The 17272-nt window shown below is 37.0% G+C and overlaps 1 protein-coding gene across 2 annotated transcripts in view; it reads right to left on the reverse strand.

Moving 5' to 3' along the window:
- Positions 1-17272, reverse strand: part of LMBRD1 (LMBR1 domain containing 1) — an 89073-nt gene that overhangs the window by 12665 nt on the left and 59136 nt on the right. For both annotated transcript variants that reach the window (XM_074861809.1, XM_074861808.1), the window contains exons 10-14: positions 14560-14624; positions 13689-13791; positions 12442-12546; positions 11057-11206; positions 3222-3297 (exon numbers count right to left, since the gene is read on the reverse strand). In XM_074861809.1, the coding sequence (XP_074717910.1) occupies positions 3222-3297; positions 11057-11206; positions 12442-12546; positions 13689-13791; positions 14560-14624 (499 nt within the window). The remainder of the gene's footprint in view (positions 1-3221; positions 3298-11056; positions 11207-12441; positions 12547-13688; positions 13792-14559; positions 14625-17272) is intronic.

Below are 17272 nucleotides of genomic sequence, written 5' to 3' on the forward strand. Positions count from 1 at the left end.
AGCCTGCTCTATTACTTTTCGGCTTCTGTTCTGTTTCATGTAGTCATGCTATTACAGCCTCTGGCATTCAGTATAAAGCAGATACACCTCCTGCATACCAGGAGTAAAAAGACAAGCTTTGCTGCATGGAAGCAGACAAAATAATGCTAAAATCCCACAAGTTATATATTTAATCGTACATACTTAATCTTATAAAAACCACACTTTTAACTGCCTTATGTTTCTCCCAAAACTGTAATTGTACTTTTCATCAAGCAAAACACTTGCTTAAAATGCATATATAGAAAACACTGGCCTATTAAATCCTGAAGTTCTAATAATACTGAAGCTTTTGAGAGTATTAGTTACTACAACAAGGTCAGATCAGATCTCTTCTACTATCTCCGAAAGAAAAAATGGACTTAGTTACAGTAAGAGATCATATCTACAACATCTGAGTATTCAGTAAGACAGAGCAGATTGCTATAAGCTTATCTATCAGCACAGCCATTAAAAGGTTTGTTTTAGGTTTAAGGAAAAACACCTGTTAGAATTAATTCAGTTTAAATAATACAAAAAAGTGCTGAGAAGACAAATCAATATTTGCATTTAGTTCCAGTTGAGTGGTTTACATAAGATAAAATCCTAGCACCAGAGAAGTCAATAAAAACTACAAGTGCTTGGCCAACCTTTATCTTAATTTGAAGTTAGTCACATCTACTTTTGCTCTATATCTCGTATCCTTAAAAACAATAGAACTTGTATTAAAAAACCTAGCTTCTACCTTTGAAAGACGTTTCACTTGTAAACATGTTCTAGCTGATCACAGAGCTTAAGAGCAGCATCTACAACAGTTATCTTCATTATCAGGTATTAAAAATGGCAGATATTCCAAGGCAAGCATTACATTTCCACTTTCTAAAACTGACTAGATGAAATAGTGAATGAAGTGTTTTCACTAATGCAACTTTCTTTTAAAGTTGAGCATTACAAAAGAAACTTTTCTTTCATTTATAAAAACACTTTAATGGCCTGACTGTATCTCTAGTTAACAGAACTGCACTATAGCCTTTTGATCATATTAACGTTCACATTTAAGAAATATCCATCTATCTACTACTTACATTAGGCTAGCATAGGACAGCTTATCAATACCTTCTCCACCTCTTCCCTATTAAGAAAGGAGAACATGACTCATACTCATGTGCAACAACACATTAATGATGACAAACCAAAGCCATCATTTACACAGGCCAGCTCTTGTGTTCAGCACATCAGAAACACTAGTTTTAAGCATCAACTATATTGTTTCCATGGATCAAAGCAAATTAGGGGAAAAAAAAAAAATCACTCAGTGTTCAAAGTACTCAAAATATCATCAAGCATAGGTGGAATTTAGGGAGTTTCAGTCAAACCCCAGTTCCTATGATTAAGCAAAGTCTGAGGAAATCAGACTATTTTAATTTCTCCCAGAAAAATCAAGACTAATGAGCTTATCAATGCCAGTGAGTATATTCTTCTCCCAGCAAATACTAGGCAAGCCAAGAAACTGTTTACAAGAAACAAAGATCTGTACAACCTGCTCATTTTGAAAGATGACAGGTTTTGCTCTTCTAAACTGCCACAGAAGAGTTTCTATTTTTAATCACAAAAATATGTCAGCTTAAATACGATTTGAACAATTACATTTGTCAAAATATCAACACACTTAAAACCGCATTAAGTCTAAAAATAGCCATCAAAAATAAAGGTGGATGAATGATTTAAATATGGGGGAGAGGAGAAAAAACCATCCCCCTTGGGAAACAATATGAACCACCAGGAACAAGACTAACACCTACATACTAAATTTGAAGAAGAGTTTAAATACAAGGGAAACACCTTGCAAAAAGAGACCACAACCTGATAGACTGGGAACAAAGAACTAGTGATCCAGTTTTCTCCACTAGCATTTAAATTGTTTAAAATTAAATATTATTTTTCCCAATAACACAAGTAGAAAGAAAACCCGGGAGCTGCTAAGATCTTCTGGAAGCGTAGTCAGAACTCAGTAGATACAGAATACTGATAAGATGAGAACACAGGACAACTATTTATCTTTTCTATCAATTAACAAACACTGTCAAGCCTTTTTATAACTATATAAATGCATATATAATTCAACTCCTTTATACAGAGGAGCTGAAAGTTTGCCAGAGTGAGAACAATTCAGAGCTTCAGCCTGAAAAAATCTGGACCATTCTGAAGGCCATAAATCTTTTGCTGAGATCAATTTTTTTTAAACAAGAGACCAAAGCAATCGATAAAATTGATGGTGACCTTAAACAGCAGCATTAGTATTGCAATGGCTAGTGCAATTTAAACTGCGCAAAAATTGTCTATATGCAGAGAAAAAGGAAGGGGAAAGGCAACAATGTAAAAACCAAATTCAGCATGATTTCAATTAGCTTGCTTTTTAATGAAAACAGGCTAAGACTCATTCCAAGCTTTAGTCAACCTTCACAGAAGAAGAAGACTACATAAATTGTTACCCTTCTCTCAAAAAACCTCAACGTTAAGGCCTGCATAGATGGAAATTCAAGGAAAGCTCCACAGTTAACCATCTGCTTGCTAGTCACTACTCATAGCTCCAGAATACCCACAGTATATCTTCTGCCCAAATAACTGGTCAAAAAGGGATTATTAATAACACAGATGAGCAAGACTTATACTGATGTTATAGGGAATTATAAATTAAGAGGATTACAGGAATATAGCCTAAAATGTCTAGTTCCACTGGTATTAATGTTCATGGAACAGCCCATATTCACATCTTAAAAACTGCAGAATTCTCTTATCTGTAAAGTTACACCGAAGTTCAGATTTTTGTTTTCTTGAGTACATTGTGAAATTTAATAGAATACTTCTCTGCATGTTTATATGATAAACATATACACTGAAGTGACACTTCAGATGCTAAACTATTCACCAGCTAGGATTTATTTTTAAGATCTTCTACATACATGTTAAAGCAAATGGGAGATTTTAAAGTTAACTGGAATGCATTGTTACACATGGTTTCTACCAAAAATAGTCATTTCTTCAAATGAATTAAATAAGCTGTAAGCAAGCTGTTTTCTAGACACAGCTATATAGCAAAGCTTCATATGAGACTAAAGCAAATCAAAGCTATGAAGAGACTGAGCTGCTTATTACAGCTGAGCATGCACATATCACATCGGGAATACAAGAAAATATCTTACCTTCAGGCGCATCTGCATCACAGTCTTTAGATACAAATGTCACATTCCTTGTCTGACCATCAATTGTCTTATTACTCTGCATTATAAAAACAGAAAATTAGTACACTGGTCTACCAGCAATGTTCTTTCATACACAGTGATAGCCCCAGAAACAAACACATCTCCCAGTAAGTTAATGTTATATAAAAGGCTTTGACAAACCTCTTAGAATATTCAAAAGGATTAAGATTGGTTTTGAACAGTATATGCAGAGTAAACTGTAAGTGGTACAACATGAACATTTCTAAATGTGCTTTCATTTAGAAAAAATTAGTAGCTTGTGTTCTTTTTGAGGACTCATGAAAAAATAAAAACTTCACCTCTAAAATGAAAACTGTGCATAAAATGAATTTAGAATTCAACTTTGGTGATGAAGACAACATGGAAGTGTTAGTCTTGCACAATGATACCTAATACAGTTTACTACTGGTCTAAAAGCCAGATGATAGTATCCAGTATACATAGATAGCCAGAGCAGAAGATGACAGATTATGCTGAACTATTGAAAACCCAAATGTTCCTTTTTAAATATCTGAAGTCTTTGGAAAACTGACCCTTTCAGAGACTACTGAACTCTTTATGTACCCCACTTACTTTTCAATAGTCAGTAAATAATTTCAGTAGAGTCCAATGCACATCCTTTGTACTACGTTGATTTCTTCATACACTAATTCACTTCAAAGGGTCTCATATCTACTGTACTTACTTTCACCCTCTGGATTTCCTAAACGGAAAGCCCTCTAAAGAAATCAGTAAGGGTCAACACATTTTCTCCTACATGCTGAAGAAAATACATCCCCTAAAACCTACCAGAAATCAGTACAAGCTGGCACATAAGACTAAGTGTTTCTCTGACAACTTCATTGATAAAGTTTATCAATATTCAGTAAATACAGCTTTCACTCTGAACATTCAAAAGAAACAAACAAGTGCCTATCTTAAACAGCAGCAGTTTGAGCAGTTAGCTTTGTTTCATGCAAACACATGGAAGTGTGGAAACCACTACTGCCTTAGAAAAAACGGATCCAAAAGAAGTATGATTAATCAGGAACTAAAGTGGAACTGAAAGATAGGAACAATAGGACAAGAACAGACGACATGAAATTTCAATTATTCAGTATACATTTAGAGTGGTCCATCTTCAGGAAGTATTCCAGCTGGCTGTCACCATTGCAGCTTGTACTCTATGACTGAGCAGCATTTCTTTCAAAAGAACAGTATTGTACAACTATAGAGGCATACAAAAAGCACAGAACAATCAGTATAAAAATTTTCTTCCTTATCTTTATTCATTCGAATGTTTAAATAGCATGAATTTAAAATACAACATGCAACAATAGCTAGACCTGCGGGTTTCCTTTGATAACATCAACGATTTTTTTCCAGCTCTAATAACATTCTTGTTCTCCATGAACACTCCTGTAATTTAAAACTTCTGACATATCTGGGTTCAACTCTAAATGCTTTCCACAAGCTCAAGGCACTGGGGTGTACCTTGAAGTCATAAAACCAGCCTCTCTTGCCCTAGCAATCCTTTCTTCTCTCCTACACAAGGTAAAACCTTGTAAAGGTCCACGGAACGTTTTCTATCTTTTCACAAGACAGACAAAAAGTGAAATGTATTCCAAAACAGAGAGATAAAGTAAAGCATTTCATAGTATTAACACTTCTTAATAAAAATTAAGAACCACATTTGCTATGCTAAGAGGAATCATTAACTCATTAAATCACCTGAACACCATTTTTATGTAGCTAGAATCTAACATTCAAATTTAAGCTTCTTTAATATTGTTGGAAGTGTGCAAAAACCAGCAAAAACACTGCAAAACACACATTTCCCTAACACATGGTGCCCACAACAAACACAGGACAGGATGGAGATCCAGTGATTTGTGTTGCCACAGCACCAAGGAAGAATGCGAGGTGGAAGCCACACACTCTTCCACTTTTCAAGGAATATTTGACATGACTATGCAGATTTATTTCCTGCTATTCCCCTTCTCTTAAGGACTATTTTGCAGAACTCTGAACCTTATCTCTCATTCTTCCTCTTTTCCCACAAAACCAGCGCATACCTTGCACCAAGGAATGTGCTGTGTCGATACTCAAAAACGATGGCTTGGCCACAGCCCCACCCACTCACATATACATACTTCGATAAGTACTACCCCAAATTTGTATCTAACTCAGAGGGATGATAATCCGATACCAAATCGGAGGGACAGATCAACAGGTTTGTGCTCCTCACCCTCCCAGAAGGGATGCCTTTTGGTTAAGATTTGGGCCCTCAGCTCTGCCAAGTGAATACCTGGAAATTAAGTGTGTGTGATTGCAATCATTTTTTGTGTGCAGTGCTATATAACCAACCTGCAGTTTGTGCATTTATCATAGGCAATCTCAAAAAATCTGTAGATGTTGCATAAGAATAAACCATACTATTCATGAACCTGACTGCTTCTCTTGAATGCAATCAGACCTACAGCATATGGGCTGCTCATGCATATGGTGTCAGGCCTATAGTTACAGCCATAATCGGCATATCTATTAAGAGATAAATCCAGCTGCCCCTTACCCCCCTAATCTGAGGACTAGCTAGAATGCAAGGGGATTAACCTCTTACCAAATTAATTCATTATCTTAAATGCAACAAATATAAGTAATACTACACAAAGTAAACTACACAAGTATTAAATGAAGCTAAAGTAGTCTTACACAAAGCTAGCTCACACAGAAGTGTTGGAAGTTATTTCTTATAATAAAGGATTAACTAAAACCCAACAATATTTATAGTAAGACTCAACAAGAGTTCAGCATCACTTCAACCAGTGAAAGAAGTTAAATAAAAAAAAGTCACACCTTTGCCAGCACAGAATTGGTTTCTACCTGCTAGAACTCTTCCAAGCAGGTCCCTGAACAAGCCAAAATCTGCTCTCTGGAGTCCAGGGCTGTGATCCTGCTATTTTCCCTGTTCCTTCCTCTTAGGATTCTGAACCTTTACCATCCATGCTCACTGCAGCCAAGACTGCTCTTGACCACTTCCTTGTTTTCAGCACCAGGCCAAAGACAGCATCTCCCTACTTCAGCTCCTAAATTGCCTGCATCATGAAGTTGTCATCAGTGCACTCCAAAAGCCTCCTGGATTGCTTGTGCCCAACTATATTGCTTCTCCAGCAGATACCTGGAGTGGCTCGAGCCTCCTATGAGGACTAAGGACTGTGAACATTAAGTTACTTGCACAATCATCTGCTACTTCCTCCTGATCAGGCAGCCCGTAGCAGACAATATCACCCATGCTAATCTGAACCTCTAATCCTAACACATAAGCACTTCCCTGGTTTATCCATCTCAAGGCAAAACTCCACACATTCCTGCTGCTCTCACATAAAGGTCAACTCTCACTACCAGCCATCCTAGCCTGTCGCTCCTCAAGCCCACACCCAGCCATGGCAGCACTCCACTTGTGTGAGCTACTTCACCACATCTCCGATCCCAGTGATACTGTAGACCCTAAACTGCATGCAAACTTCCAACTCCTCCTTTGTTTTCCCTGCTGCATGCATTAGTATTTAGGCACTTCAGAGGCACCCAAATTGTGCTGATTTCCCAAAAAAGGTATGAGAGCTTTGCCCTTAATGCTGTCATCTCAACACTTTTGTATTGGCATATATACACTTGAGGTAGAGCCCCTTTTGCCCTGCAGTTACAGAGAAAATGACTGGACATGGAAAAGATGGTTAAGTGACAGCAGAGGTGTCTCCAGAACAATTCCTCAAAGTAATTTACTTAGCATTATGCAACAGAGTACTCAAATCTTAGACATTTTTAGTGTGAGTACTGTCAGAGTAAAACTCTAGTGTTCCAGTTATCACATCTAGTCCAAAGCTGAAATCAGGATGCCTCAGGGACAAGCAGGAGACAAACCCAAGTACAGTAACTCAGTGTGTGTGCTTCAAGAGCTGACACTTTGGACACTTAAAATTGCAAGCTATCATAAAAAGGGTTAAGTTACAGACTGTTACACTTAGATAATTTGTTTCTGCTTACATTCAGGATCAAGAACTTAAAAAGATCTGTTTGCATACTTGGCCATCTAAGGGATACTTCTGGATTCCTGCTGATGACAATGGAGACACTGTGTCCTGCAGCTTAGCTGCGCTCCTCCAAGTTATCTATGTGAAGGCTAAGGAAGAAAAGTGACTGCTGCTGTTCTGGCCCTCAACTGGGGAAAAGTGTCAGTGTCACCTATAGCAAATGCTGGCCTTTTAATTCCTGTCTGGGCCAGTCAAGTCTTACAGGTCCACTAAGTAGAAACATCAGCAAGCAGTGGTCTTTCTTTCAGACAAATGGAAAACACCTTGGCCTCATTGAACAGAAATAGCAATTACACTTCCAGTATGGATAAAGTTATGTTTTTGCTACAAAGCTGAGAAGGCAGCCTCATTGTGGCTAGAACTCTATCTTTGATATAGACTAGAAGGAGACTCATGGCTGTTTAGCAGATGTTACAGAGGTTGTCTTAAAAGATGAAACAAAGGTGTTCCTCAGTGTTTGAAGAGCTATGCAAGTTGACCAAAGCCCTACCCAGGGCCTCAGTTGGTATGGATAGTGTATCCAAAATAAACTTTCAGAAGTTTCCTACAGATATCACAGCTGAAGACACTTCTGACTAACTGGGGACCCATGCTTTGAACACCCCAATAGTCAAAGAGTTAAATGAAGTAGTAGCCCAGGACTAACTAACATTGCCTCACAAGAGCTCCATTTTTCTACACATATTCAATTATCAGGAAAAGTCGATAGCACTTCAAAGTTAAAAGGTCTTGTCAAGACCAACAGTCTCCAAAGGAAACAGTTCAAGATTCAAACAGGATTCTAACCTATGCATCACTATAGATTTGGGTTACAAATTAGTTTGATAGTTACTAGATTGGAAGTTACTGTAGAGCACAACAAAGGGCAAAATGCTCCTTTTACACACTGTCTTTCTGTGAACTGACAGATTGACATACATGTTTATCAGTCCACTCATCCACTAAGCTGACCTGGAATATTGTATAGAACCAAGCAATAAATAAGCAGTGTGGGTTACCAGCGGTGTTACTTTAACTGATGAAGTTGACTGTGGTGTTTGTGAACAATGAAAGTCTACACTGTCCCAGCAAACTGGTGCATACAGCTACCATCAGCAGGAATTTTGCCATATGCACAAAATGTATTCCACTTGCCCAGTTTCTGTGTATGTTCCTGTCCACTCCTCAGTTCCATAACAACCAAATCATAACTCTTGAGAACCTCTTTCACTGCTAACACACCACAAAAAAAAAATCTGTCACTCCTCTTCATTCCCAGCCACCATCTCTCCTCATTTCAAGATACAAAAATTTAACATCCAGTTATCAGGGTAGTCAGACACAGAAAATGTACATTCTGAAAGATTCTTTAAGAGGATGCTGTCTGAAAACCTTGTATTTACTTGGTATGCCAGAGAACTCCAGATGTATTTTACCATCACACTCTATGCTTCATGTTATTTTAACAACAAAACCAGTTTGTACGCAAGTTATTTTATGCACTTTAACCACAGCTTTTTGAAACAGGACATAAGCAGCTAAAGACCCAGGATGGCTATCTTGACCATAACACTTTTTTAATCCTTTAAAAGAAGAGTTGTAGTTCTACTCAACCATTCCAGATAATCCTCCTTGCAGTGCTGACCAGGATTGTATGTCAATAGCTGTTTGAATGACTTAAGAGCCTCCCTACTGCTATGCTCCATTCTCTTGACCCTTTGTTACCAATTATATCTACACTCAGATACTATTTGTCATAAACAGCCAACATGCAAGTGTTTAACTCCCAATCCTTCTGCCCTGCTCATTATACACACATTTTACTGAAACATTGCCATTTTATTCATAAAGCAAAACAAACTGCTAGCTACAGTCTTTATTATTTGCTTTTCTCTTCAATTTTCCATGTTATCTGCAAGTTTTATCATGAAGGAATTTTTTTTTGGGTCACTGAAAGGCTTAAAGACTAGCTTGGCAGGATCCTTTATGAAATCATCCTTCCCACCCTTCCACACACAATGGTTATGCACTGTAATTAGAGACATACAGTCAGTCTACAATACAAAAAAACCCCAACAAACTGCCTTTTGCAGGGACTTGAGCTCATAACTAATTCAGATATAGCTATATGATGTTGTAGTAATCATGCCAGTAGCTTATGTAAACTCACCATAGAAGCAAACCACTTTCCTAAACTGATTTTCAGCTTAACTTCTTGCTGCTACTATCCTAATTCTGACAAGTGGAGCCAATTTAGAGATGCCCAGGCATGTTTATTTTGTATTACTTATATCTAGCATAAAATCTAATAAAAATGCATTAAACTTCCTAAATACCAAATATTCAAGTCCCCTACAGCAATTCTATTATTGTGCTTGGATTGATATCAGGATGATCAACCTCCCATTACCAGACACAACTCAGATGTAAAGACAGCAGAAAAGTAGCATTTATTGAACACTTCGCTTCCTGCAGTGACAGTTGTACCACATCCACTCAGCACATTTAAGTTGATCGGGTCCCTCTTTTCTAGCATGTTTTACACTACTTCAATTTCTCCTTGTAATCCTTTTGCTCAAAGTATTCTGTATCTACTCTGTTAAAACTGAAAAAATTGATAGTGAGAAGTTAGAGATTTTATTAAATATTTTCAGCTGAAGAATGTTGGTGTGTGATTTTTTTTAAAAGCAGTGTGTTCTCCTCCCAGAGGCACAAACTCCTGGAAAACTAACAGAAGTATTTCAAGTGTTCAAAGCAGCACCCAGTTACTCCAGTCTCATTTAAATCTCTTCTCCCAACCACTCTGACTCAATTGCTCTGTCTCTGTGAAACTCATACTTAAACCCTAAACCTCACACCAAGAGATGTGGACTTGATTGTGCCTGAATATGAGCTATCAGTTCAGGACCTGGTTAGTTGTCTACATTTGTAAGATCAGATCTAACAAAGCCTACCCCTGTATGATATCAGATCTTGGTAAACAGCTGCCCATAAAACCTCCCAAGATGCATACAATGTGTTAACTTTGAACTTCCCCATAAATATGTAGGCTTCCACTCAAACTAAGATGAAATACAAGAATAAAAGCCGTCAGGTACAGAAGATGAAAGAGTAGAAAACCAAAACCTAAAGTACACTAAAAGTGCAGTAACAATAGTAGAGACTAGTGTTAACTACTTAATTCTGTAGAAGACTTTATATAACAGAACTGCAATGAGTTTCCTGAAGCTGGACAGTCTGAAGTGTCTGAAATGTGATTAATCAGCACACTCAGCTTAATTCTGATTATTACCCTCTACTGTATCAAGTTATCTTCATAATTTCTCACAAATATGTACATAAACTATCAAATGCAGAAGAAAAACAACTTCGCTTTGAGTCTATAGACAGCCTTACACACTGAAACCAATCCTCATTCCAGTCACTTGGCAACCTAAGCATACCAGTACAAAATCTAGTGGAAGCTAGCAGCTGTCTTATCAAAAGAAGTAAAGCAATACTCAAAGTTGTACACTGTCTGAAGATGATCTAGGAATTAAGTTGTGTTATATATAGTACATACAGGTTTTGGCTTGTGTATTATCAAAATACCTACTAGTAGTTAAACCCTGCTCAGAAGAGTTTTCAAAACTGAGAATGGGCCTCGCTTTAAAAGTCACTGGAAACAGTACATTTTTGATACAGAAGGTAAGATTTATTTATTTTTAAAAAAGTATCACATCTTACCTGTACTAGGTATTTTTGGCTTCCATACATGACATACTGAGGGGCAAGACTGTAGATCATGTAACTTGTATGAAGAACTATCAACAGAAGTATCATACAGAGAAACAGGAGTGCTTGAGGTCGAGTTTTTCCTCGTCTGATTTTATAAAGCTAAAACCAGAAAACATACAAATATTAACATAATGAATTTTTTTTTTGAATACATTTAAAATCCTCTTTAAATTCAAGTAACAGCTTTAAATCTACTGACAGAAGTGGGAGCTGCTAAAATTATCCTCTGGCAACTTAATTCCATGAGTCAAAGTTTTCAGGTGTATTTACCTGAATTTCAAAGCACAGCTATTTAATCAAATTAATTGTTTGTATTAATGACCCAGAACATTTATAAACCAGCAGTAAGTAGCAAGATTTAAATGGTGTTGCCTATCATTGATAACAAACTGTGCCTTGGTTTGTCAAGAATATTGTGTCCTTCAGTCAAGGTGAGGTGTCATCTACCACTACACCTCTAATCAGATCGAGAAACAGAGGAGGGAGTTATGAGAGAGTATTCCCAGTCTCAGAAAACTTGCACACCATATGGTGGCATCTTCTCCACTTTTCACTGCAAGGAATAGTATAATCCCTCATCACCCTGTAGATACCACTTCATTCTATAATCCCCAAAGAGTCAACCTAAGTGCCACATTAGGGTAAAGAGGCTGACAGCTGAGGAATAAATGATGGAAGACCAAAACAAACAGCCATTCTCAATTCACTGCAAGGACTCAGGGTCACTCTCCACAATTTTGGGGTGTCACCACATGAAAGGGTGACAGTATTAAAGGGAAAGCAGGTACCAAAGCAGGGAAATACTTAACCAAGCATCATAAGCATAAATGGCATACTGTTGGACACAAATATGCCTTTGCCAACACAGCAATATATTATTTGCATCATATTTAGATGTGTCATATCATCACTGTACTGTTGTATCTCTTATCAAGCTAGATAAACTTGCTTGCCACCTAAAATGCAAGCCAAAGACTACTGACTGCATGCACATTTCAGATTTTGACCATAAAATTCACTAATTCTTTCGGTACATCAGAATTATACGGCTTTAACTCACAAAAGTCAGAAGTCAAAGTGCCATTGATTAAACACTTGAGTCAGCTGACTGTATTGCTTAAACTAAAACATCAGGTTTGGTCTGATAACTTAGAACAAAAGCTGTACAAATTGTACAATAGGCTTCTAACACTCAGACATACAGACAGGGATATTTGCAACATACAGTATTTATGAAGCAGTACATAATGACTATGTATTAAATATATTCAATATCCCATATTTGTTAAACATCTTACTGCATATTGTAGCCTGAACTCTTAAGTCATATTTACCCTTATCCAGAAGAACCATATACCCATATTTCGAATCCCTGCCATTGAAGTGAAGATAAAGTACATAACAATAGTTGTAATAAGAATATAATCAAGTGGAAAAACCTAAAACAAGAAGAACACAAGTTAAGACGACAAGAAAACGTTTGAACTAGAAAACAAGCTCTTCCCCCACTTAAAGCTAAATAAGTAGTTTCTACTTATAGCATCTGAGGTAGTAACAGTCCTTCCATTTAAGAGTTTTACATAACTGCCTCCAAATATAGCTAATATATCTTGCTGCTAATAAAGCTTATACAATTCGTTTAGGAAGGCAACTGAACATTTTTCTTTAATCTTGCTTTAATTTTGAAGTGTTCTACATTTTTAGGCCAAGAAATACTTAATTTAATTCTGAGAGTACATTTAAAAGAAAGTCCTCAGTGGCAACAATCATTTTAGGACTGCACAGGCATTCCATCTGTGAATATTTCTGAACATATTTGCTGATTTTTATATTTATATTAATAACAACTTGAGATAATAATGCTGCTGAACACTGCCTTTTTTCAGTAAACTGCAAGCTTAGGTATTCAATAGTTTTAGAAACTATAGGGAAGCAACGCATTGTGCCGACCCACTACACCAAGAATATGGAAAGAACTCAGCTAGGGGAGAACAAAACACTCACTTACGTTAAAGCTTTTCTTTTTCTTAGCTTACCCATGACCGATTGCCAAATTCGTATGTGGTCTTGTTGCGTTCCAACCCCACTGAAGTTACAGATGTTTGTTCTTATGTAGGATTTGTTTCAAAGACTAACGCATTACTATAACATACATTACTGCACGCAGTGTAATATATCTTTCAAGATGCAATAAATATTAAAAAGTGAAAAGGTGCATTTACTTAAGGGGGAGCAACTATCACTATAAGGTAGGTAGGGTATGGGAGGAAGTTGCTTTTATTTTGTGCATGATAACTACAAGTGATGTCATTCTTCATTGCCACTATGTTCTCAGATGAAAGCTAGTTTCAAGCACCACCTTCCTCCAGCAACTGGCTGCCATCCACCCAAGTTTTTCATATCTGTAGCTGATAACTAGAAGACTGTTACCAAGGAAGTTGCCTTGCTTTTACAGAACAGACATCTAGAAAGTTTTGTTTTAACAGATGATTTGAGTACAAATGTAGTTCACCTTTTGACAGCTCACCACAAAACAGATAGGAACATCCTTACATATGTATATCACCAATTTTTTACTTACTGTTTGAAGAACAGGTAACAGCATATTCAATGGATTGGTCAGATTAGTTCCTAAAATTATAAATCCCGAGTCGAAGCCAGCCGAATGCAGAGCTTTGTCCAGACTGCAGTAATTAAGAAAAACTTGTTAAGTACTATGGTTCTCCCAGAGCTTTTTGTCTTCAGTTTAGTTTAAAAGGGCAGCTCAAAAAAACCTGAACTAAGCCCAGAGGCTGACAGCTTTTTCATATCTATATAGATACATGCTTTGTTTTACCACACTCATTGCACTTGTCCTAGGAAAAGGTATATTGATTTCTGCATTTCCTTGGCATTTTAGCTTTTCCTTAGTTTGGGTCATAGAACTTACTTGCCCCGTCTGAAAAATTAAAAATGCCAACATTGAGACCTCTGGCTTGTGTCAGTCTTCATTGAAACCCACCTGATTTGCAGCCAGCTATATTGCTTTCAACACCATGAAACAGTTACAGTGTAATGCACATTATAATGGATTATATGTGTCACTTACTGCAAGAATTTAAGCACCAGTTACCCAGCCCAAGAAGTACCTACATGCATGAAGATTCATTCAAGCAAATCAGAGTACTTCTGTAGTCTGAATTAAACTGCCTTAACATATATGCTTAACTTCTCTGCTGAATCAGAACTGTTTTCAGCAGCAGTGAATCAAACTGAACCATGTCCTTTTTTGAATCTGTTTTCACACACTTTGCTCAGTTTCAATATACATTATTATAATGAGAAATGCAGCTCTAGTTACAGAAATGTAGCATAGAAAAGTGGGGTGACTTGAAGCAAACCACCCCAATTTTGATGTTAAGAGCAGAAACTATATAGTTTAATGGTTAAGCAAAATGCTCAAATGTACTTACTTTGACAAGAACAGGGAGACAGTGAAGAGCAGTGCCACTATGATGAAGAAAACTCCCCACACAATCTAGAAATAAAGATTTATTACAATTTAACTGAACATGCTTGCAGTCAATACAGAAGTGAAGACTTGTCTAAGTTTCAATAAAGTACTAGTGATCTTGGACCACCTCAGAGTTCAAACACACCTGAAACAATAACTTTTTGGTAAATACTAGAGAGAAGTGCTAACAAAATGCTTACTCTGTTAAACAGGGTTTATGCCAAACATTTAAAAAGTTGATCATCTAAGATGAAAACCACCTCTGCCTGGTGGATACACTAAGCTCAGAATCAAGTGCCGAAGTACATCATGTGCTACAGTGCAATATAGAAGTCTACCTGTAAGTCAAAAGTGTCATTAAGAACACAGATGAGATGTTATATTGAATGAACACAGCATTTAGCAGAATTCACAACCTCTACTTGCTATATTATATGGAAAACCTTAACTATATACATGCATTTGGGTTTAATTAAGGGAAATAGGAGTTTATTATCCTTGGCCACCACACCTGTGTGCTCACTTTCCAAAAGGAGGCAACCTGTGCACAGCTTACAAGGAACATCTCACCTTTCCCATGCGAGAACTCTTCTGCAGTGCTACTCAAACACGCAGTGACCAAATCATTTGGAGGGACTGATGTAAAACGCAAGTAACCAAGCCCAAATACCAGGTCTACTTTTTTCTTGCTTCTGCCTGCAAGTCCTCTCAGTTACTCATCGGTATTGAGCATTTCAAACCAATTTTCAAGGATCAAGTTATAGAAATTAACTTCACAAAGTATTTTGACCCAAAGGTTTAAGTTGCCTAGGAAATTTAACTTTGAAGCGATGTGAAGACTTGAGAATGGACTAGTAGAAAAAAAAAAAGAGATGCTTATAAATACTAAGGTAGTAGGAAAAATACTTGCGTTCCAAGAAAATTTAAGTGAGTGCTACTTAAATACTATTATTTTAAAACACTATCTACCCACAAGTGATTAAAGTAAGATGAGATTACTACAACCACATCACAACTGCCAGATAAAGGCCTCTTCTGGAGAAGGTTCCAGAAAAGCTTCCATACCCCTTTAGCTACACTAGGTGAGTCATTTACCCTGAAATCTTCCTCTGGAATACATACCCTATTCAAGAATTTGAAACTAAAAAGTGTAACAGCTGTGGTTATTTAGCCAGCAAGTCAGAGCATAGATAAGTACAGGTAAAAATTTTTAAGGACCACTATAATTAAATCAGATATTGCTATTGTTTTTAAAATCAGCAATAGCAAGCTTTTTTGTAAGCTTTTGGACAGTAATATGGAACTGCCTGACATACAAAGTAAGAACAGAATTTCTTGGCTAAGCCAAGGTGGCATATGAAACACTAAATTAAGTTTACCAGGACTAAATGAAGACTTTGTAGACCAACCATATAAGCAGTTAAACTGGGTTTATGCATTCAGGCTTTTCAGGTTTTAAAGGCTAGACTAAAATAAGAAAACAGCTTAAAAAAAAACTTTGAATATAGTCGAAGTATGAAAAGTTTGAGTTTAAACAGGAAGAATTCAGGAAGCTTAGCAGTAAGTTTAGAGAACTGAAAGCAATGTTCTGATAACTGTACATTCTGTTTTCCCCATTTACTTCTCTTTAGATTTTCTTTCTGTTCTATGAATGGTCTGAATCAAGTAGATTCAGAGAAATAATGTTGTTCCTTAAGATCTTAAAGTGGTTTTATTATGCCTACCAAATACAGCACTTGAGTCAGGGACTTTGTTCTCCAAGCTGTCCTCAGTAAGAATACCTCCTATTGTTTTTTCCTGGGCTATAAGCTAGCTCAGGAAATCATTTCTCCACTTTGGCAGGTTTTCTCCCTTACAATCTTTTTTTTTGGGGGGGGGGGGGGGGGGGGGGGCGTGTTAGAGGATGACGCACGGAAGTGAGCCCAGATAGCAAACCCATTCAAGTTACAGCTCCAACAGGTTCACGTTATTTTCCTAGAAACTGAAGTCACAGAATATGCTCAAATACTTCGGCTGAACTTCCCAAAAGAATAATGTTTTCACATTGTCAGCCATGAGACAACCTAGACTTATTTCCAAATTCTATATGCAGAAACATAATGCATGGCCTTCCACATGAATGAGGGAGTTCCATAGTTTCAATTATTTTGTTAACCTTAAAACTTGGCACACAGTCATCTTGAAAAGGTTAAGAACTTTATTGCAGCTGGTCATTAAAGATATTCAGAGTTACAATGCTATTATTGTACATTAAATTCTGAACATAAGCTTCCACCTGCAAACTCAAACACAGTATTAGAACACTGCTTATAAAACAACTCAAATTATGTAGGCCTTATTAGGTATAGATTTAGAGACGAATATCAAGGTAAGTATTAACTTGTGCATTTCCACATATATAAGTGTACTAAATTTTTACCTCTCCACAGCAAACTCCCACTAGGTATTAGCCATATAGGAAACAGATATTTAAAAACAATTGAGACCAAGAGTCTGAACTGTGCATTACTTCATTACCTTCTGACAACTAGGACCAGTAGACAGTTACCCATAGCTCTTCTGGAATATATCTATCTTCTGAAGTGATGCATAACACTCTTGGAAGTAGATAAGTAGTTAAGAAAGCCCTCCTTTTCCCATTTTAACCCCAAGGGCTGCCCCGTTAAATAAGA

This window comes from Strix uralensis, chromosome 3 (genome assembly GCF_047716275.1).
Source record: "Strix uralensis isolate ZFMK-TIS-50842 chromosome 3, bStrUra1, whole genome shotgun sequence".
Lineage (NCBI taxonomy): Eukaryota > Metazoa > Chordata > Aves > Strigiformes > Strigidae > Strix > Strix uralensis.